Source organism: Harpegnathos saltator, unplaced genomic scaffold (assembly GCF_003227715.2).
Source record: "Harpegnathos saltator strain DR-91 unplaced genomic scaffold, Hsal_v8.6 scaffold83, whole genome shotgun sequence".
Classification (NCBI taxonomy): domain Eukaryota; kingdom Metazoa; phylum Arthropoda; class Insecta; order Hymenoptera; family Formicidae; genus Harpegnathos; species Harpegnathos saltator.
The window spans coordinates 5,001-27,627 of NW_020230682.1; the positions used below are offsets into that span (position 1 = coordinate 5,001).

At 52.6% G+C, this 22,627-nt stretch overlaps 1 protein-coding gene across 9 annotated transcripts in view; it reads left to right on the top strand.

The window, feature by feature from the left end:
* Nucleotides 1–4,105: 4,105 nt before the first annotated feature.
* shep (RNA binding motif single stranded interacting protein alan shepard) overlaps nt 4,106–22,627 on the top strand; it is a 30,596-nt gene continuing 12,074 nt past the window's right edge. For 5 of the 9 annotated variants that reach the window (XM_025307069.1, XM_025307070.1, XM_025307071.1 and 2 more), the window contains exons 1-2: nt 4,106–5,652; nt 6,711–7,159. In XM_025307069.1, coding sequence (XP_025162854.1) covers nt 7,103–7,159 — 57 coding nt within the window. In that variant the 5' untranslated portion in view covers nt 4,106–5,652; nt 6,711–7,102. Of the gene's footprint in view, nt 5,653–6,710; nt 7,160–11,558; nt 11,595–22,627 lie in introns of those variants that run through there. The other 4 variants (XM_025307067.1, XM_025307068.1, XM_025307075.1 and 1 more) reach the window with 4 other exon arrangements.

Genomic DNA, 22,627 nt, shown 5'->3' on the forward strand with positions numbered 1-22,627 from the left:
TAAAGACCTAATAGGATGAATGAAGGATAATCCTAATTAAATCAGTCCTTACAAGATCCTGATGGCAATTGCACTGAGAAAAAAATTTTAATACAAATTAAAATTAAACAAATATTTGTTCGAATATAATTTGTGAATACATTTATTCAAATTAAGCGACTAGTTTCTAAAATGAGATACAAAGGTTCTCTGAATGTAAATTTTTTTCTTGAATTTTAGAAAATAATAATTGTTTAATTTAAATAAATGTATTCACAGTCGAACAAACATTTGTCACAGTATTCGAACAAATATTTGTTTAATTTTAATACAATTTTTTCTCAGTGTGAGAATAAGGAAGACCTTTATAAGGTTATAATGATTGGGTCCATATAGGAAAGGACCTTGATGTACCAACCTAGTGTAGGATATAACATGGTTTAGTTGATCACGTCTGCGGTGGGATTCTTATTCATTGTATTTAATATGATATTTGCATTATCAAGTTTCAACAAAAACCATTCATAATTCATTCTATATGCATATGATATGAATTACAATATGAATATGAAAGAAAACGTAATAAGGATTCAATAAGGTAACTTAATGAGGACCTGCCTATGAATTCTTAATAAGGACCTAATATCTACGTTGCGCGTTACATGACTTACTAGGACCCGATAGTATTACCTTATTGGGACCTGATGTCCATATGAAGTTAACCTGACCAGGACCATGGGATAAATTTCTAATCGGGCTTCCGAGAGACGCGTCAGTTCTCCTTGCCTTGCCGAGTGCTTCCGCGAGATCCCCGGCTTAGGATGCGCAGGATGCATACACGAAGGGACACGTGTCCGCGAAGTAGCAGCCGCGACAGGATCCGCGTTCGCCGCAGCCTAGATATGTCTCCGCCCGTCGTCGACACACATCCGCACGAATGAGCCCGTAAACGAGGCGTACGCGCACGTGGCTTTCCATTTCCCCGCTGGATCCCGAAATCTCTCGCTAACGTTCGCCCGAACATTAATTAGAACCGACGCGGCGAAAGAGAGAGGCAAAGGGAAAGAGAGGACCATACGTATGAAGCTCACGGAGGAGGTTGCCGAGGAATGAAGGCTAACGACCTTGACCTTGTCTGCGTCGTGCAGGACTGTGTGTGCTCGTGGTCGCGCGGCAGAGAGAGAAAGAGAGAGAGAGAGAGAGAGGGGGGGGAAGAGAGAGCCCAGGATAGAAAATCGCGAAAAAACATCCGTCAAAACCGACTGGCCTGCTTTCTTGCGCGCCTCGGCGCGACAAGAGAATGCGAAGATCCAGGTAAGCGACGACGACAGCGAGCGAGGAGACTCGCGATGACTAAGACGGACGCTGGGCGTCCTCGACGCGACGACCGCGTGACACATCGTCATCCGGTGTTCGCCCCGGCCGCGGCTTGTTGCTTAACAGCAACGCGATTCTAGACGAAAGATGGAGGGAAGAGAGAGGGAAAGAAGGGCAGGAGAGGGAGGCTATTTGAAACCATCTCATATTTCTCTCTCTCTCTCTCTCTCTCTCTCTCTCTCTCTCTCGCGATCGGCTCGACCGTGTACGCGAAGCCAATTGGACGGAAAAGAATGAGAGAGGATACCTCGAGCCGCGCGACGATTATCCTGGTCGGATCCTCATCGCGACGCCGCACGTCGCTTCATTCTCTCTCTCTCTCTCTCTCGCGGGAGAGCTCGTCAATGAGACGCACGACGGCGAGTCGACGACCGGCGCGGAGCGTCGCGGCGGCGGTGGAGGAGGCGGCGGAGGTGGAGGTGCGGCGGCGGCGAAGGGATGCTGTCCGCACACTCTCGGAGAGTCGAGTCATGGCGCATCGCAAGGAAAAAGAGCGAAAATCGCGGGGAGGGAAAATCCGGCCCGACTCCTGACCTCCAGGAGGAGTAGGAGACGTGAGCGAGGTCGTTCTGCGATCGATAAAACGCGCTCTCGTGCGACGCAAGGTGCGAAGAAACTTGGTGCGCGGCGAGAAAGGGAGGGAGAGGGAGAGAAAGGATAACGGACAGACAGAGCGAAAAAGAGAGAGAGAGAGAGAGAGAGAGAGAGAGAGAGAGAGAGAGACAGAGAGAGAGGGGAGAGAAGCGAGAGAGCGCATCGAATGTGCGACACGAAAATATTCGATGCACGCGCTCCCTCCGCCTCACCGGGCCTGTGGATTACGCAAGGATATTACTGGATCCTTCGCCTGTAAATAATACAGCTTACGCGTTGATTTCGTCAATTAATGCGCACTCGCTGCGCTGTCGAGATCGAAATCAGGCGTGACCGCGCCGTTCCGCTCGAGCGAGTGTAGATTTTCGCGCGCGCGCGCGAGATAAAGCGAAGTGTGGGGCGACTGCATAATAACGATATTCTAACGACAATAGAATAATCATTACGCTCGCGTCTCTCCTTCCCTTGCCCCCCCCTCTCCTGCCGCTCTGTCGCTCTATCCGCGCGTTTGAAATCCGACGCGAGACTTCCGGCGAGGCGCGCACACGCGCGAAATTTCAGCGTGAGCATCCCTGAACGGCGGCAAGAACGGGAGGGACGGAGACAACGAGAGGACCGGAACAATCGATCTCTCGGCCCGCGGAAAGAGAGCGCGCCGCCGGCTTCTTCCTCTCCGCTCTCCTCTCGTTCTCTCGCGTCTCGCTTTCTCTCGCCGGGCCGTCTGTCTGTTTCTCAGGCGGGCAGCCGCCGGCTGCGCGATTGCGGATTCCGGAAACTCCCTCGAGTGGACGGACTCGTGCGTGCCGCGCTCGATTCGCCGCGGATGCGAGCGAGCCGCCCGGCCCGGCGACTATAAATAAAAAGAGGACGGACGGATGTTGGAGCGAGTCTCCCGAACGGGAGAAGTCGCGTCGACGGAAATCTCGTCCCGCTGCGCGTGGGACTGCCGATAGGCGAATTCTGCCGCGCGCCCGCGCATTCCGATAAATATTATTGACGGTTTATGCGCGGCTTACGCGCGCTGCTAATCCGTGCATGTGTGCTTCTTCAGGCGAACATCGATCATGCATTAACGCACACACATACACACATACATACACACACACACACACACACACACACACACATACACATACGTCTCGGTGCTCGGCTCTGTGCGTGTACCTGCCCGGAGTCAATGGAGCGGACGCGGAGAGTCGCGCGAGCATCACCACCCTCGCTGCTCTCTTCGAGACGTACTTTTCTCTCTCTCTCTCTCTCTCGCTCTCTCTTTCTCTCCCTCCCTCCCTCTTCACCGAATCGTATGCTTGCAGAGAACCGTCTGCCTCTTTCATACGGCGAGACTCAGGATTTCGAGAATTCGTGTGTTCGTCAGTATCGACGCGCACTGCCATTCTCACAACGCGCGGCGGTCGCGTCGCTTGATCGCTATCTTCTCCGCGATGACGCGACGAGATTCTTCGGAGTCTTATTAACGGGAGCATTCCTCGTCTCTCTCTCTCTCTCTTTCTCTCTCTCTCTCTCTCTCGTCTTACTCCCGACCGCGATCAGAGCGAGTATCGACGGTATTCGGACGTTGCGCGTGCCGGCCGGCCGCTCTTCCATCTCGCGAGACGTAACGAGCCGCGGCGATTTGTTTTGGCCGTATCACACGGCAGGACTCGGCTGGAGAGAAAACGTAATGAATGCCCTCTTCCCTCCTCCGTCCGCTCTTTCTCTCTCTTCCTCTCCAGCCGTTCCTCCTTCGTGCTTCGCCCCGCGCCCCTCGTCTCCACCGTCGTCGCGTTCGCACAGTCACGGCTGCCAACTGTGCCGTGCCGAAATTCGCCGACTGAGAACGCATCGCCTCTCTCTTTCTCTCTCTCTCTCTCTCTCTCTCCCTTCCTCCCTTTCTTTCTTCCTTCCTCTCGCTCGCCGAGCACCCCACCAATCCAAGCACTGCGGCGATCGGCTGCACACTGACCGGCGAACCGACGTCTTCGTTGCACCAACCGCGCCTCCGTTCGTCCGCTCTCCGTCGCGCTAAAGTCCGGCCGAATACAACGCGCGCTTCGTCGCTCGTTTGCGCGTGTGTTGAGTGGCGGTAGCGCAGACAGGTGCGGCCGCCGGAGCCCCAATTGGTCGGTGGCTGGCGTTGGCAGCGCCGCCCGACGGCGGTTCCGTTCAGTTTCGGGCAAGATGGGCGATGGCGCACCTCGCCGGGCAGTAGCTTAGACTCTACCTACAATACAACACACACACCAAATGTTTCCTATAAACCACAAGTAACAATTAACCAATTGTACATTAATCTTATTTAAGGGAAACAACACGAGAGAACGAGAGAGACACACGTTACTACACGCTCTACACGCAAGCTCTATTTTTGTAATAACGCGCCGTAAAAGAAAAAAAATTCGTAGTGCTCCGCGATACACCGCGGGTGTAATTTGTACGACCGTTAAGAGGAGAGACGAAACAGAGAAAGAGAAAGAGAGAGAGAGAGGAAGAAAGATAGCCCTGCTCTCTACGTAGAGATAGAAAAGTACGTGAGGCAGACAGAGAGAGAGAGAGAGAGAGAGAGAGAGAGAGAGAGAGAGAGAGAGAGAGAGAAAGAAAGAAAGAAGTAGCAGAAGCTTCGAAGAGCGAGAAACCGCGCTACGTCGGAACGAGAGGTGGACATCGATCATCGCGCCGATACGAGACGACAGTCGGAAGAGCGAGAAGCAATAACGCAAGAAGCGGAAGAAGAGGAAAAAGAAACAACAACAACAACAGTAGCAGCGAAACATTAGAAAAGGAGCGACCGTTGTGTGTGTGTGTGTGTGTATATGTGTGTTGTGTGTGCGTGCGTGTGTTCGGCGAAGGCAACCACGACGGTGGGTAGCGACGACGGTAACTGCTACTACCACCACCACCACCACCATCAGCATCATCATCATCAGCAGCAGCAGCAGCACGACGACGACGGCGACGACGACGACGACGACGACGACGACGAGGAGTGATACAGCCGCGAGACCTCGTAATAACGAGAAGCAGGAGAAACGAGACGTCGACGGCTGCGGCTGCGACGAGACACGTTGTCGAGAGTGATCGCGCGGCGACGCAGCACGGCTCTCGGCTCGCTCGCGTGTCGCCAGGCTTGCGCGCGCGCGACAACGGCGACGGCGACGACGACGAGCACGAGCACGAGAACGAGAGCGACGACGGAGGAAGATCGGCGGGAAGAAGCGGGCTATCTCCGCCGCATGCCGACGCCACCGCCAGCGCTCGGCGACAGCGGCGCGTTGAAAACGAGAAGGAGCAGCCGCCGATAAGCGCGACGGCAAGTCTCTCCGGCTCGACGCGCGACGGTGCTACGCGGCGGCAGTCGCCGTTAGTCTTTCGGTATCGCGACGACGCGGCGTCGCGCAGGCCGCGCTCTCTTTCTCTCTCTCCGTTCTTTTTTTCCCCCTTCGTTTTTCGGAACGTTCGAGAGTCGGGTGTGTGCAGTGCGTGAGTGCGTTTGATATACGTGTGTGTACACACGCATACACACATATATATATATATTATATATATATACACACCGGTGAGAAGGTTAACGACGCTGCCGACGACAACGACGACGACGACGACGACGAGAAGACGCGCAGGCTGCGCACGAGAGAGTGGTGCACGACGACCGGCTGCCGGCGTGCTGCTGTGCGGTAGTTAATAGCAGCGGTAGCCAATAGTTTAGTTAGTAGTAGTGAAGTGCGCTACGAATCGACACACCCTCTTGACACTCGACATCCGTCGCTCGCATCGCTCGCTCGCTCTCTTTCTCTCTCTCTCTCGTTCTTTTTCCCTCCCTCCTTCCCTCTCTGGGTCTTTCTCTCTTTATCTCACCACTTGTCCGTCGCCTTTTTCCGTCTCTCCCTTCTCCCGTCGCGCCCCCTTCCATCTCTTAGTCCTTCCGTCTCTTCGTTCTTCCTCCGTACACTTACAGAATCGCGTACGCGCGCGCTCTCTCTCTCTCTCTCTCTCTCTCTCTCTCGCTCGTTCGCTCGCTCGCTCGCTCTGTTCTTTCCTCTTCTGTCCTCTCCTCACCCCCTCCTCGTCTCCCTTGTCTCTAGCCATGTTACACGTTCGCTCTTTCGCCCGGTGCTCTTTCCCTTCCCTCCGTCCCCCTCGTTCCTTCCTCTCTCTCTTTCTCTGTTGGTCGACGCAAAGTGATTCGTCGTAACGCTCGTCGTCGTGTCCGATTTTGTTGACGGCATGCGAGGACGAAAGGAGACGACGACGACGACGACGACGACGACGGTCAGTACGTGGTAATCGTGTAGCGCGTCGACCTTACGCACAGCACGGTACAGTGCGGTACGGTCGGTTCCTACCCTACCCACCCTCTCACATCACGCCGCTATCACATTGGGCCATCCGTTTATCCATCCATCCATCAGTCTATCCATCCATCCATTCTTCGTTTGGTCGGCGTCTCGCCTGGTGGAGCACCTACAATACGCCGGCAGTCACCGCACACGCAGCTTTTCCTCTCTTTCTTTCTTGCTTTCTCTCTCTCTCTCTCTTTTTTTTTCTTTCTCTCTTGTTCTCGTTGACTAAGTCGCTCCGTCCCGGCGGCGGTTTATCGGCCGATCGAGAGAGAGTGCGAATTCGCGTAGTGACCGTAAGTGTATATGGTGCGCGCGCGCGCGCGCGCGCCGAGCGAACAAACGAACGAACGAGCGAGCGAGCGAGCGAGCGAGCGAACGAATGTATGAGTGTGCTACAGTGTGTGGTTTCTTGTCTACGTTTAGTTCGTTCAGTAGTGTCGCCGGTAGTGAGCGAGGAACGTGCGGTGCGGTGCGGTGTGGTCCAGTGACGTGACGTGACGTGACGACGGCGACGACGACAACGTTGTCGGTGGAGGAGCCAAGCGACGTGCGGAGGAACGGCGAGGAGGCGCCGACGACGAGCAGGAGGCAGCAGCGGGAGCGACGGAGCAGGAGGTGGGGAAGGAGTTGAAAGAACCGGAGCGGCGGCGCGAAAGCGACCGGCGGCGACGCAACGACGACGACAGCCGACGGTGGTTTTTAGGCTGCGCATCGTCGCGCCGGCGTGAATTGTTATTATTGTTATTATCATTGCTACTACCGCACCATCGTATCATCGACGGGCGCCGCGCGACTTTTACTACGCCGCTAGCAACATGTCCGTGAGAATGGAGAACGTGGCCCCGCCGAGGAAGATGAACTACAAGATGATGGTGAGTCCCATGCTGAACGACCATTTGCCTGCGATTTTTTCCTTCTGCCTCTCGATTCTGTTTCATTCCATCTCGCCTACCCTCTCTCTCCCTCTCCTCTCTCTCTCTCTCTTTCTCGCTCGCTCGCTCGCTCGCTCGCTCCCCCAGTCTGTCTCTCTCTCTCTCTCTCTCTCCTTTTGTCTCTCTATCTCTCTTTCTCTATCATCTCTCTATCTCGCTTTCTCTCTTTCTCTCTCGATCTCGAGCGGCAGCGGTGGCGGTGGCGAGTGCGCATGCTCCCACCGCGCGACTCGCCGCTTACTTCGCGCAGCTCTGCTGAAACGACGTTCGCGTGCACGCGCGCGCGAGCGCGTGCTAACGTGGCGTGCAACGACGACGACGACGACGACGACGACGACGCGGGCGAGCGAGCGAGCGAGCAAACAAGCAAGCAGCCGGCCGACCGATGCCTTAGCATCCGTCTCTCCGTTCTTTCATCTCACTCGTCGTGTTTCTCTTTCCCCGGTCAATCGTTCCGTGCTCTCGCGCTTTTCCACGAGTTCTCATCGACGCCGGCTTTGTCCCATCGGCGGCTTCTCTTTCTACAGAAGTCCTACTTTATCCCGTAACCATTCTGTACTTTCTTTCGATCTCGCGCTCCTCTCTCTCTCTCTCGCTCTCGCTTTGTCTCTTTCCTGCCCACGAGCGCTCCACCAGCCTGCGTTTCCATCTCGTCCTGAGCGCAAAGAGTGCAACACGGTGTAACCCGAAAGAGGGGACTTGCTACTCCATTCTCCGCCGATGTCCTCTGTTTCATTTTGCGTTCGACGCGTTTTTCCCGTTTTCGCTCGTTTGCATTTCCGCACGCGTGTACGCATTGCGCGTGCGCGCGCGTATTCCTGGAAAACCGTGGACTTTTACCATGGGGGCGGCCGACGGCCGCAGACGGCTTGCGGAACCGCCGGCGTAGTTTGACAGTTTGCCGCGGGGCGTCTGCTGCCCCACCCAGTCGTCTCGTTCTCTCCCCTGTTCCCCCCCTCCTCCTCTCTCTGCGTCCCTCGTCTCTTTCGACCGTGTCTCTCTCTCTCTCTCTCTCTTTCTCTCTCTATCTCTGTCCTCCCTCTTCGGTCTCCTCCACGTCTTCTGTCTCGGATCCTCTCGCTCGCTCCCGTATGCGCACGCCGCAAAGTATTCAAATCGTCGTGTTTCGATCGTTACTTTGTTGCGATCGCTCTTTCTGCCTCCCTCCCCCTCCCCGCCCCCTCGCGAGTCTGACAGGCGAAAAGTTTCCCAGCGATCGTGATACGTCTCGGAGGAAAAGAGGCGTAAAAAACTGCGCGACTTATGAATCGACGCGGGAAGGAGAGCGAGGGGGAGATTGACAGAGTTTTCCGCGAGTTTCAGGATTTCTAGCGCAATGCGCGCGCGATGTTTCAGGAGTGTTAAGCCGCGCGACATTTACGGGATCGTCGCGCCCGTAAAAATGGGAAGTGGTCGAACGAAATCGAGCGAGGTCGAGAAGCGTGTCTCGCGAGAGGCATGCATTTCTCCTTCGATGCCACGTGTCCCGTATTAGACGAGTGGAACTCGGTGGCAGACAGTCGATGCAAGTTGCAACGACGTTCTCTCGTTGCACCGGCAGCTAATTTTGGAATGGAACTCGAGAAGCCGAATGCTAGAAATTTGCTATGCTGACCAGGGTTTCCTGACTGCCAGAGGGCCCTTAATTAGGATTACAAGCGGTCTACGCTTCGAAAGGTAGACCGCGCGTAGCTCGATGTCCAAGGACGACCGGCGAATTCCAGAGAAGTACTCTCGAGTTACTGGAATCGTCCCGAATTCGCTGCCAAACTTGGCGAGCTGACTCGCTTTCGACTGACGAATGAGTTTTCCTTCGGGGCCGAAAAACTTGCCTGGGACGACGGATACGGTTACCCACGGTGTGTAACATAACAGGTATAACACGCTCGCTTGGAAATATGGCCTGCATTATGAGCTGCATTGACGCGTAGAAAATGCCCGCGTATCTCTGAACATGGCGTCTCTGTCTCTATTATATCTGTAAATTCCTCGGATTCCCCGATAAACAAAAATCACCCTGTGTAACTTAAGCCACGCACTCACGCGTGGATATCTCGCTACTGACTACTGACTACGTGCTTACGCGGAGATTGTATAAAATTAACATTAGCATCGTAAGTAGCCAGTTATACTTGTCTTCTTAGCGCAGCCGGCTATCGCGGAATTAGTGCGCGAATTCTTGGTCGGCGCTTTACCTCTCGCTAAATACAGTCACCGGTTCACCCCTCAGTTGAATACAGTTGTCGCGTCGTCGTCGTCGTCGTCGTCGTCGTCGTCGTCGTCGTCGTCGTCATTGTCGTCGTCGTTGTAGTGAGGAGAAAGAGAACGAGGTTATCGTGCGCGATGGAGTTCAAGCGATCATCGCCGCAGAGTCATCGTACAAAACAGCTGTTCATCTCCGGCGAACCTCGTCGCGCCGCTCCGCTCCGTATCCCGATTTAGACTCCTTTTATGCGCGCGTTTTTGTCGCAGCGCGATAATTCGGTGATTCGCCTACCGGCTGGCTGACCATCTCGCAGTGTGCCAGTTTTAAATAAGCGAAAGTTGTTGAGTTCCCCTTGTGTAACAAAATGCAATATTAATCTATACATAAACTATACACACATATATATATATATATATATGATCATTAAGAGAATGTTTCTCTCTCTCTCTCTCTCTCTCTCTCTATATATATATATATATATATATATATATATGAGAAACTGATAACAGACTCTGGTATAACGGAGCAACCGTAGTTCAAAGTACCCCCCCTCTCTCTCTCTCTCTCTCTCTCTCTCTCACATTCAACGTCAAAAACGTGAAACGTGCCGCCGCGATAATTAATTGAATCCTTTGATGCCTGGCTCGCACATAATTGACCTCGGATCGCGCGTTAATTGCGGCGGCGAGGTAATGCGCAGCAGTTAATGAGTGCACCTTGCACCTCTCAACAATTCACGCATACATCGAACGCCAACGACATTCCTGTTTTCCTTCATCCTCCTGTAGCGAGCACCTTTGGCGATGACCCGGTCGTCGGCAGACAAACGCCTTCTTCGCGGCCTTATCTACCTCGCGCTTTCGGCAGCAACGGGCGGAGACGATTGTTCTTCTGCTTCCGATCTTATCGCGAGCAAGCTGATAATAGAATCGAGCGCTTCGTCTAAATAAATCTTCTCCCCGGGAGGGAGGGGGGGAGGGAGGAAGAGAGAGAGAGAGAGAGAGAGAGAGAGAGAGAGAGAGAGAGAGAGAGAGAGAGAGAGACAGAGAGAGAGAGAGAGAGTAGGAGAAAGCGCTGTCGTGCGAACTTCCTTCGGAGTTCGAAAGTCGTTTCGCGAGAGTTAATGGTCCCTCGAGATATATTCGTCGACAAGTACGAATTCGCCTGAAAATTTCACGGTAAATGCGAACGCGTGCGCGAACATCATCACGCCCGGCCGAAGTACGAAGTATGCGCACGCGCGGCCAACGTGATTAATTATCTCGCGAATTTCCGATGTTTTCTCAGGCTGCCATCGCGCGCACGTCACCATGCTGTGCATTTTATCGCGCGTTGTCAATACACAGAGACGATAATAATGGTGAGCGCTGAAAATAACAGTCGCGGGCTCTCTTCGCCGTGCTGCGGAAAATTGCGTGAGCCCCGTGGCGCCGCCGTTGTTTCGAAATTAGCCTCCGCGTTTTTCGGACTAGGCATTCCTCGTTTACGAGGATGGCGGAACCGCGCACGGTAAATCGGCCGCGATAAAATCGGCGAATGCCGTTCCGGCGCGCCCGGATATACTCGCCGGTCAATATTTGCAATATTAACGACAATTAATCTGTATCAATATTTGACAAATTGTCTGGAAGAAGAAAACATGAGCTTATTACCGTTTCGATATCATTATCGTACAATACTAAAAAATGATAATTAATACGGCGCGCGCGCGTCCGACGATGATCGAGGAGGCGCACGATTTGTGGAAAAGCACCTCACGGGCGGCCTCGCCGATGTTCCTCAATCGCGCGTTCTCTCGCGCGGTTCGCAGATAAATTACTCCGCAGATAATTCCTCGGGTGTCTCCTCACGCGCGTCACACAGAACTCCGTCCCGGATCCCGCCGCGGATTATTGTAGGTCCGTAGCTGCGGCGTCAACGCGAGATGCATTAGTCGGACCGCGGATGCATGCAGCGGAGGAACGTCGTTATTGGCGGCGTGGAACGTTTAACCGCTGAAACGCGCGCGCTGAAACGAGTGCTGCCGCAGCACACTCGGCTCTGTGTGTGATTGTACACGTAAACATTGTGCGCGCGACACCTCTCTCGCCGCCGCCGCCGCCTGCCGGTCGTCTGGATTTTCCCCGAGCTGTGCATAAGCGCGTCGTAATGAACGATAAAGCCGTCGAGGTCAGTCGAGAAAGGTAGCCGCCTTTTTCGTACTTTAAACCCCGCCATTTCTCTCTCTCTCTCTCGCGCGTGCGCGCGCGCGCGCTCTCGCTGCCGGACAAATATTTAATCAAGATCCACGAGCGAGATCCGCCGCCAGCCAGTCGGCGATCAGGTCGACGTGCCGTTTAATCGCCGATGCGTGCGAGAGTTCGTTCGCACTTGGAGTGCGTTCGAATTACGTCGGCCGCTTGAAAACGCCGGCGCCCCGCGCCGCAATGATATCGACGTGTAAACGCGGCGTAACTCTACGCGCGAAAATGCCGGCTCTCCCGAGCGCCCCTCGTACAGCTCCTCGACGTTGCGCTCGTTTTTTTCCCTTTTTTCGCCCAGCGAGCCGACATTTTTTTCCACCATGGAACCATGGTCGGCGAAATCGAAACTTCGGTTATCGAGCGTCGCACCCGCCGCCGCGTTCTTCATGCCTCCAGCTTCATCGACAATTCGCGCGTAGTAATTCATATGGGTGAGTGGTACCCGAGTCTCCTCTTCGGAATCTCGGTTCAGTTTGCGAATCGCGCGAACCGGCACTTGAACTTCGCGCCTGACAAACGAGCGAGAGTCGTAAACGCATCGCGTCGACTCGAAAATGACACGCATTCCTCCTCGAGGCGTGATCGTGCGTCGTGGGTTTAAATGTGGAGAAGCTCGTCGCATTGTTCTCGCTTATCTTCGACTGTCTTCCATCATTCCTGAAGAAGAAAGAGAAAGAAAGAGAAAATCCTGTCAAGCGTCACAGGGCTCGTTACGTTAGCATTGTTAACCCCTCGCGACCGTTGTTTTCATTCCCGAGGCGAATCTCGTCGCCGTATCGGCGATCGCGCACGTTCGTTCGAGAGATTACCTCGAGAGAGAGAGAGAGAGAGAGAGAGAGAGAGAGAGAGAGAGAGAGAGAGAGAGAGAGAGAGAGAGAGCGCGGAAAGCGCGCGAAAACGAGATTAACATCTCGAAGGGAGATTTCCGGGTACGGAGAACCCCTCGTCCTCGACGCTGTGCGCGCCGTTGCGACCGCGGATAATCGATATCCTTGCTGCGCCTATTCTCTGCCCTGCACCCCCGCTCCCGCCCCCTGCCCGCCTTCCCCGCGCTGCTGCACCCTTTTCCCTCTGACGCAAGCCTGACTCGTCGCCACCGCCGCCGTCGCCACCCTTTTCCGCATCGTGCACGAGTCGAGAGCGTCTGTCGAGAGCGAGCGCCGCGCTCCTCCTTGCTCTCGATTCGTGCCTGAGCTCTACAACGTGGTCGAGTGCCACGTTGACGCCTCCTCCTGTTTCTCCTTCCTTTGTCCTCGCGCAACTTGTCGCGTAATAGAGGAGAGGAGAGCAGGCAGACGTGGTACACCGCGCGGTCTCTCTCACCATTCGACATATTTGGCTTTAATTACTCTTTTACTCTCACCCCCGCCTGCCCGTGGAAAAATGACCCTTCGAATCGCGAATTCCACGCGTTTAGGCAGCGCCTTTATCCTGTAGCGAAAAGAAACAAAAAAAGAAATGAAATGTCTACGTTGATTCTTCCCCGCTGCAGCGCGAACCGTCAGCGGCTTATTGCACTCGTACTGAATCTCCCGGGCCTTCGATTATTGTGGATGTTGTCTGGCTGAACAAATAACCCGACGTTAGGGACACTGAGACAGACACAATGCTCGCAGGTGATGGTCTGTACCTGGGTCCTGCGCTCCGTCACGAATGCTTTATGCCTTAGTCCGAAGGATATATAAGATATATTGTTTGTTCCCGGGGAACGCACGTTTCAGGCCGGGGAGTCGCCATTTGCTCCGTCGGAAGTCTCTGACAGACATGCGTCGAGGACAAGTAAGGAGAGAAAGTTTCGGAGAAGGATAAAACGTGCGGTCTCTCACTCCTGCCCATCCTCCCGGCTTTATCACGCTCCGGGTCCTTCATTATCGGGATTCCCAGCGCGAGATCTTTTCCCCTCGGGCTCGTTTCTCGTATCTATGACCCGTCAATCGCAGCGGTTCATCTCGCGACTATTATCGCTACGTGGCAGCCGCGGCGAGATAACAGCGATAACAGTACCGAGAGCGTCTGGCGAGCGCGAGCGAGCAAGCGAGTTCGCTTCGCGCTCCCGCCGTCGTTTCTACCTGCGCGCACCTCGACGACCTCGCCGCCTCACCTCCTCGGTGGCGGCGGCGGCGGCGGCGGCGGCGGCCGCCATTCACGAAGTGTACCGGCCGGCGCACGACGGCGGTGCGCAACGGTACCCGATGATGACGACGACGTCGGCCGGCGGTGTCAAGGCCGTCCGATGCGCCGCGGCCTTTCTAACATGTCGGTGGAGAGACACTCGCGCGAGCGCGAGTCGGAGGTGCATCCTGGTCGATGCGGACGCGAGCGCGGAGGACGCACAGGGAAAAATGTCCGGTCGCGCGCGGCTTTCCGTTGCGAGGCGACTCAGACATTTGGAGACTGGAGACGCGCGCCAGGATTTCACGTCCCGGGCGACTACAAGTCCGGATCGAATTCCGGTAACCGAGATTTCTCGTCGTCGCTCTCGTAGCTCGCCTGAAATTTCTCTCCTCCGACCGGGCATTTTTCTCCGCGTAGGCGAACGAGTCGTCTCGTGAATATATACACGAAGACACGCACGCGGTCGTGCGTTGCTTTGAACGCGGCGCTTCTTCTCTCCTCCGTCCGCGGCGTTCGCAAACCGTGCATCCTCGCGTTTCGCGTGCACGTGCGCATTTAATTCTGTACACTAGCGTCGCGTCCGCCATGGCTGCACGTAATCGTTACGTAATTTCGACTTTTGTGAAGCCGCCTCGTACTCTCTCTCTCTCTCTCTCTCTCTCTCTCTCTCTCTCTCTCTCTCTCTCTCTCTCTCTCTTCCTACCCGTCGTCGTCGGGTCGCTGTCGATGTCGCGATGGAGCACGAGGTGAACTGACCTAGGCCTGGGGTTCAAGGCCACCGGCCTAGATATATGCCGTCAGGGTCCGTCGCCTGCCTGCTTGCCTGCCTGCGACAAAGGTGCCTGGCGTGTACCTTCGACTTACGTCATCATCTAACGCAGGAAGTCGCCTCCAGCGACGCTAACCAGCATGAAAATTCGCCCGGCGCTGGGAGACGAAAAGTCCTCCGCGCTCGATCGTCATGCTCGCGTTACGCCGCGCTTCGACTCGAAGTGTCGAAAGTATGAGTCAAGTCCATTAGGCTTATCCGGAGCCAGGAATGCCGCCGCTTCGAGATTATCGGGGAGATAAAACGTTTTTTGTAGAAAATATCTAGAGAGAGGCGAGAGGAGACGCTCTTCATACACAGTGCGAGGGAAATTTGCTCTTCCATGGTTAATTCTAGATTAACGACCAGACAGAGCCCAGGACACGATTATTCGTTGCTCGTTGATCCCTCTGATCTGCTACACAACAATAACCCAACAATTAATAGTACAATGCTAATAGTACAATGCTATATATATTATGCCGTACGTTTAATTTCACGAGGCGAGAGAGACTCGGGACTTCCATTTCTAGTCGGAGGTCCTTCCACTCGCAGGTCGGAGGAATCTCGCATTGCGTTGGCGCGCGATAAGCAGGAGTCCTCGCGATGCATAATCGAGCGCGCATCACTGCATGACTATGGACGGTGTGAATCATGGTGCGCGTGTGGCTGCGTGATTCATGGCTCGTCGTGATGATCGTCACAAGACGAATTTTCCGACTCCGGAAGTCTCGCTCGTGTTTTTCTGTCCTGAGGAGTGACTCGGCCGCGTGCTTTTCAGCACGCTGGGATCTTCGATCGCGCCTCGTCACGATGTCATCGCCGAGGCGCGATTTAGACGAACGTGTCGCGATCACTCGACAATTACTCGTCGACAGCGAGGAATCCATTTGAATACATAAATGTCAATCATTCGTCGACGTCGCCTCGGTGCACGGTAACACGCAGCGCACGGGTGTTCCGCAGCTGCGGAAGAAAATGCGCTCGAGAAACGTCGATGTACGAATTGAGTTATCGCGCTCTCTGTGCCGCACTAATAAAGTTAGATCGCGCTAATTAATGCGCTCGCGCAGCGACATGCTAACTCGCCAAGGTGGCGGCGGCGCGCGTCCTCGATCGCGCTCGCGACCCTCCGTCGTGTTCCTTCCTCGCCGCCGCGTCGTCGGATTGTGGGCTAATAACGAGATTTATACGAGGAGACACGGCGATTTCGCGCGGCGAAACCGGACCGCGCCCGCACCTGTTTGTGTGTAGGCTTCGGATTATATATCTGACTCGGGTTGGGTTGCGCTCGCGAAATCGATTGTGTACGCGTACGACGACGACGGATGACGACGGAAGCGGCCGTTATTATTACCGCGACGCGATATACAATGGCCACGCGTACGAACAAAGACGCGGAGAGCGCGGGCTACATATACTTGCATACCGCGGATGAAAGCGACAGCTCGTTAACCCCTCGTGACTCGCACGGGACTGTTTTGCATTCCAGATATTATTTTAGAGGAGTCCCTAGCGCGCGGTTGATGGGTCGCCTCGTAGTGTCGAACTTTTGTCAAGTGGCTCGCGACAGCACGTCACGGGGATATCCCGGAGATTAAATTACGTGGATCGGGACACGTGTCGCAAATCGGAATCCGCAATACGCGGGGAATCATTCGAGGTCGTATCGTTTCGCGCGTTCGTGACAGGGACCGAAACCGGCGTCGTAATTGTCGCCGATCAGTTGTCCGCTGTAAACACGCAGGAGTCACCGCTAAGCGCTTCAATTTCGTAACAACTCGGAGTCGACGGTGTCTCGCTCGCGAGGTTTGTCCCCGTGCGAAAACATCCAACTTATATTCACCTGTCTTGTCGTATTCTCGCGCGCCATCGGGGACGTGAAACTCGCGAGCAATCGCGACATATATCGATTTCCATGCAAGAGCTGTGTTTTTACTATCGTTGCGCTTAGCGATCTCTCTCTCTCTCTCTCTCCCCCTCCCTCCCTCCCTCCCTCCCCCTCCCCCTTCCCTCTCTCTTGTCACCGTATTGTTCCCCGTGCGCTATAAGGAGACAGAAGCACGCGACGTCGTCTAATAATACTCGCCGTCGGCCTAAACTCGGATAAAGGGTGTCAAATACGAGACGGCCAGGCAAGCAAGCAAGCAGGCAGGCAGCCAGCCAACTACCTCTCCGCGTCTGTCTCTCTCTCTCTCTCTCTTTCTCTCTCTCTCTCTCTCTCTTTCTCTCTCTCTCTCTCTTTCTCTCTCTCTCTCTCTCTCTCTCTCTCTCTCTCTCTCTCTCTCTCTCTCTCTCTCTCTCTCTCTCTCTCTCTCTCTCTCTCTTTTTCCCTTTCTCAGAGAAGTACACAGAGGAGAGTTAGTTACACCCTCCGCGAACGAAGAGAAAAGGAAAAAGAAGAATGACGCAGCAATTTCGTAGCAAGCGTAGTGCGGTAATTTGAGTATCAGCGAAATACTCGAGATACCGTGCTGAGGTAGAATTATTAATGTGCCGGGGCATGTGTGCCTATTTATAACTCTAGACATTCTATAATCATTTTTTTGGTCTCGCTATATTTAAATTTCCAACGTTGAATTATGTAGAATCGATATTGTGAATATATATATATATATATAATATTTTCAAATTTGAAGGTCAGAAGAAGAATACTTTTACTTTAATTGGTGTATCCATTTTATTATTTTGATTTTCATATAGGAATATTTAAACTCCTGGTATATTTATTTATTTATTACTACTGGTATATAAAATATACGCGTATATTCAATATATGTATATATATTTTATGCTGACTTTCTAAATATCCAAACTTAAAGGCTAGAGCGATAAGAATGTCGACTACGAATCCTGATACTTTTATTTTAATTAATGTATGCGTTTTATTATTTTGGTCCTTTATATAGGAGTATTCTTAAACTTTCGACATAGAGAATCTGCGTGCACATATTCAACATATCGATACACATACTCTACCTTGGAAGTTTAAATATTCGAATTTAAAGAGCAGAACGCGATAAGAATGTCCAGAGTAAAATACGTGCCCCGCCATCGGCACTTACATTCTAATTAACATGTCCATCTTCTAACATACTAATTAGCGTACCCAACTTGCGTATCCACTTGTCAATGTATCCGTAACAATGCCGGCGTCCGTCTTCCGTCGACTCGTGTGTTGCACTCGTGCGTTTTTCCCCCGATGATGATGATGCTGCTGTGCCCGTCGCAGTGTCCGACTCGTCCTTCTTCTGCATCGCGTGCCGCGTGCGTGTATACGTCGCTCACGTAGAGGATACGTGCCATTGGCGAAACGCGTGCACGTCCTCGTTTCCTCCCGCGCGCAAAATGTGTATGCGATGCATCGGCCGGCGATGTGTTCGACGCGGTGCACTCTCGTCGGACGATTGAGGATTCGCCGAGAGGCGCTCGCGGCGAAATTCCTCGGATATTCACGAGAGTGACCAAGCAGAGCGTCGTGGAGAGCTTGGTGGGTCTATAATCCGTCGTCTCATTCTTGAAGAAATTTTTTCTTTTTTTAATGGGGGGTGAGAAATCTTCAAAAGACACCCAATTGGGTAGTAATAGTGTGAGATTTTTAAACACTGCTAAAAACACCTCCGCTGATTACGACCAGTTTGTAGAAAAGTTGACGCGGCAGTCGAGAGGAGATCAGACCGCGACGTGGAGCGGACGGGTTAACTTGTTAATTCGACACGACGTTTTGGTTTACCTCTTAATTTCCTCGAGTTTCCGGAGACGAAAAGGGCCTCGCACGGCTCGCTAGAGGCGAGCCCAAAGTTGAAAGTCTTTAAAAATAAATTAGGTCGCCGGAGTTCTAATTGTCGGGCCATTAGCGCGCGCGCGTGCGCAGGAGGAGGTGAATTCGAGGTGCGGAGAAATGTAGTCCTGCGGTTGCATCGTTCGCGCGTGGAAGATCTAGCTCCTCCTCGCCTCCTCGCGCGCATACCGCGCATTCCGTTTCTTTACCTTGAGAGAGAGAGAGAGAGAGAGACAGAGAGAGAGAGAGAGAGAGAGAGAGAGAGAGAGAGAGAGAGAGAGAGAGAGAGAGAGAGAGAATACCACCGAGTGCCGGGACGCGATTCCGCCGGCAGCGTGCGCCGAACAACGGCGTGACGACGTCGATTTGAATAATTTTATCGTTTTCATTCTTCCTTTTCCCTTTCCGGTTTATTTCACGATCATCGTACATGCCGTCTCATATGCTTCCGCACGCAGCGATTACACGTTGCATCTTATGCTCGACGCGTTGCAATTACATGCCCGATCACGATTTGGATCGTTGGCGGTGACGCCATTTTACGCGGCTCGGCCGGAAATTTCTCCAAAATGGGCGGCGAGAGGATCGCGCGAAGAGCGCATTCCGAGATATCGCGGGCGCGTGTCCGCTCGCTAATAGAGCGTGACAACATCCGACAGAAGAGGAGGAGGAGAAGGAGGAGGAGAAGGAGAGATCGCTCTCGCGCACGCACTCTCTCGCGTGCATTATTTCTCCAGTATGTGGCGCACACATCCTGGATCCTGGATCGTCGTCCTTAGAAGAAAGCGCGAGAGACCAGATTCACGTAGAGCGCGTCCAATTAGCGTTATGATAATACGATCGATGTGATAAACGCGCTCGCTCGCTCGCTCGCTCGCAGTCTCGGCGAAGATTGCAGGATGAAGGTGATGGTAAATAACGCGCCGTTTATAGAGTCGTCGGCAAGAAACGGATCTCTCTTATCCGAAGCATCCTGATACGCCTCAGATCCTGCTGCGTTAACAGGCGATAACCCGGGAGCAAGGTCGGCAGGCGGCCTGAATTTCACTGCATTTTCACTTCGGCTACGAACGGGGACGTAATTGGCGGTACGCGCAGCCGAAAGAAAGACGCGACCGCGTGATGATCGGGTGCTCCATGGTGTTAAACACCGTGAACAAAAATGCCTGCTCGATCTCCTCCTCCTCCTCCTCCTTCTCTCGCGGTCGATTTTCTCGGAAATTAAATACCGAGCGTGGAGATTTCGTCGAGTTCCGCATTTTCGAGTCGTTTCAACGCGAGGCGATCACGTCTCTCTCTCTCTCTCTCTCTCTCTCTCTCTCTCTCTCTCTCTCTCTCTCTCTCTCTCTCTCTCTCTCTCTCGCTCTCTCTCTCTCTCTTTCTCTCCCCCCCCCTCCCTCCCTCCCTCCCTCCCTCCCTCCATCCCTCCCTCTTTCTCTCTTTCTCTCTCCTTCTTTCTCGTTTTGCGGTTACACGCTGCGAATTACGTTCTATCTTGTATTAAATTTCCCGCTGAGACAGAATTGATACGTGCTAATATCGACGCCATTGGTCTCTCTCTCTCTCTCTCTCTCTCTCTCTCTCTCTCTCTCTCTCTCTCTCTCTCTCTCTCTCTCTCTCTCTCTCTCTCTCTCTCTCTCTGTCTATCGACTGGTCGATTTCCACGGGCGAAACTACGGGCGCACCGTTTTAGAAAGCGATCGCGTTTCTTCGCCTGCAACACCGCCCCGTAGTCTTACGCTCGTCTTCATCGGTCCGATACGTCGATAAGGAGAAGTGGAGCCCCTTCCCGTCGTTATCATTTATCAGTGACCTCGCGCGGTCACGCCTCTCCGATAACGAGAAAGAACGGCCAGACTCCCGCTCGTAGCCTTCACCCTCCTTCGTCTTCTCCACGGCGCGTTCGTGCCGGTGCATCGCGCAGCGTACCTTTCTAATAGCATTTAAGAGCGACTGTAATGTCGATAGCGTGTCTCCGTCAGCGCCGATGGCCGGTTATTTGATTCAATAATTCGCTTAACATGTATTCCACGATATCCTAATGGCAATATATCCCCGCGAGTTACAAATACCTGCATAGATCCGTCCGTGTTTGTGTGAAGTTGGCACTACATTCTTTAAATAAAAAAAAAACACAATGATAGTTTTAGTAGCACTTTTCATAGTTCTCGAGTTCTTGATAGAGAATAAAAAGAGTTTCGCATTTTTAATACCAAAAAATAGCAAATGAAAAATTGTGCTAATTTCGCGAATCTAATGCACGACACTTCCTCCTCTAATCTATAAGAAATCTGCCTAAAACTCTGCCTAAAAATGATCGTAGTTGTTAAAACTCATGTGGAACTGTCGATATATATCGAAAAATTCGCTAGAAATTATCAGCACGATATTTTTTCGCCGAGTATCATGCCAGGTATGCAATATACATTGCTTATGTAAATAACGTAATTATTGCAATTTTCTTTTATTTTAATTATATACAGAGATGAAACTGGAACTAACTTGGAATTAACGGGAACTCTTGCTAAAAGCAGTGGTATTTATTGATTTCTTATAGATTAGAGGGGGAAGTGTCGTGCTAGATTCGCAGTTAGCACGATAATTTTTCATTTGCTATTTTTTGGTATTAAAAATGCGGAACTCTTTTTATTTTCTATCAGGAACTCTAGTTAAATTTAAAGAATGTCATGCCAACACTTCACAGACATGATCCGTCCTTTGTTTCTATATTTAAATATATTTATATACATTTAAATTATATAAAAATATATTGTATATAAATATATTTAAATTTAAATATATATATTTAAACACACACACATACACACATACATATGGATGTTTCATTAGATGCTCCGTAAATATCACGTTATAAATATTTTGTTCTATAGAATACACACACACACTGTGCAAACACACATATCTGTGCAAACCAGAATACTTATTACAAAGAAAGGCGACATTCACGGCGCATCTAATGAAATATCCATCGAGATATCTAAGTCTATAGACGTGTCTTCTACAATTCTGACGTCCACGCCTCGAGCGCTCTTCGCCGGTCGGGGGAAAAGAGGATCGCTTAAGCAGCGGGCAACATTCAGATAAAGAGCAGCTCGAAATCCGCAAGCGGGGAGAGAATCCGAGCGACTCGCTGCAGGATCCCGAGGCAGGCGTCCTGTCTAAATTCTCATGCTGACGCGCCGGGCGATAAGCGGGGACGGCTGATTCGGCGACGATCATCGTGGTCATTGACAGTCGCAGGGGGGGGGGGCGGTGCGAGCCAACCGGCCATGGCTCACCGCGCGAAATAGAGAACGACGTGCGAAATGTACACACGAGCGATCCGGTATCGTGATCCGGCGGGAGGACCGGATGTCACTTCCTGTTCACCACATCTGCGCACGTTATTGCAATAACGCAAGCTCGTTCGCCGCACCGTGCGCCGCCCTTTTCGTCTTGCTCTCCATTTTCGTTGTCGCGCTTATTTTCCGGCCGACCGGCACTTTGAGCCGCCGCTTGACTCTGATTACGCGGCGCGAGTCGCTGAGGGGATGTCTTCGGCTACTGGCGAGTCGCTGGCGGCTTTCGTCTCCTGCGAACTTTCGAAGTCGTTTTCTCCTTGAGGTTGTCCCAACATTTTAAGACTGACGTTAGAATATTGCAAGCGCTGTTTATTACAAAATATCCGATATCGAGCACTTGTCGCGGTCCTCCTTTCCTTCTTCTCTCCCTCCGTTACGTAACGGGGAACGTACCAAGAAACGCGTTGATATCTTTCTCCGTTGAAGATAATCGGCCCGTAAGCCGCATGACGATTATTTTTTCGAAACATTGAGAGGGGAGCGGCTGTGCTTTTTTCTGAACCGGGTTAGATCAACACGGTAATAACAGTCGATCGCGTTATTACGCGCGATAAAAGCGCATCGACTGAACATTCTCAAACCGGAGGGCTCGCTGATAAGCCCACTCGGCGTTCCCGGTACTCCTTCGGCGTCACTGCGTCCATGTTGATAAGCTTCAATAATACGTCACACTCAATCGTTCGGTCTTCCTCACTCCCAGGTGTCTGTTGGTCACCGAGCGGGAAATATACCCCGCTAATCGTTTTTACAAGAGAGAGAGAGAGAGAGGGAGAGAGAGAGAGAGAGAGAGAGAGAGAGAGAGAGAGAGAGAGAGAGAGAGAGAGAGAATACATTTAACAGGCATAAACTCCATTCTCTCGCTCTAACCAGACCCGCATTCTTCGATTGCAAAT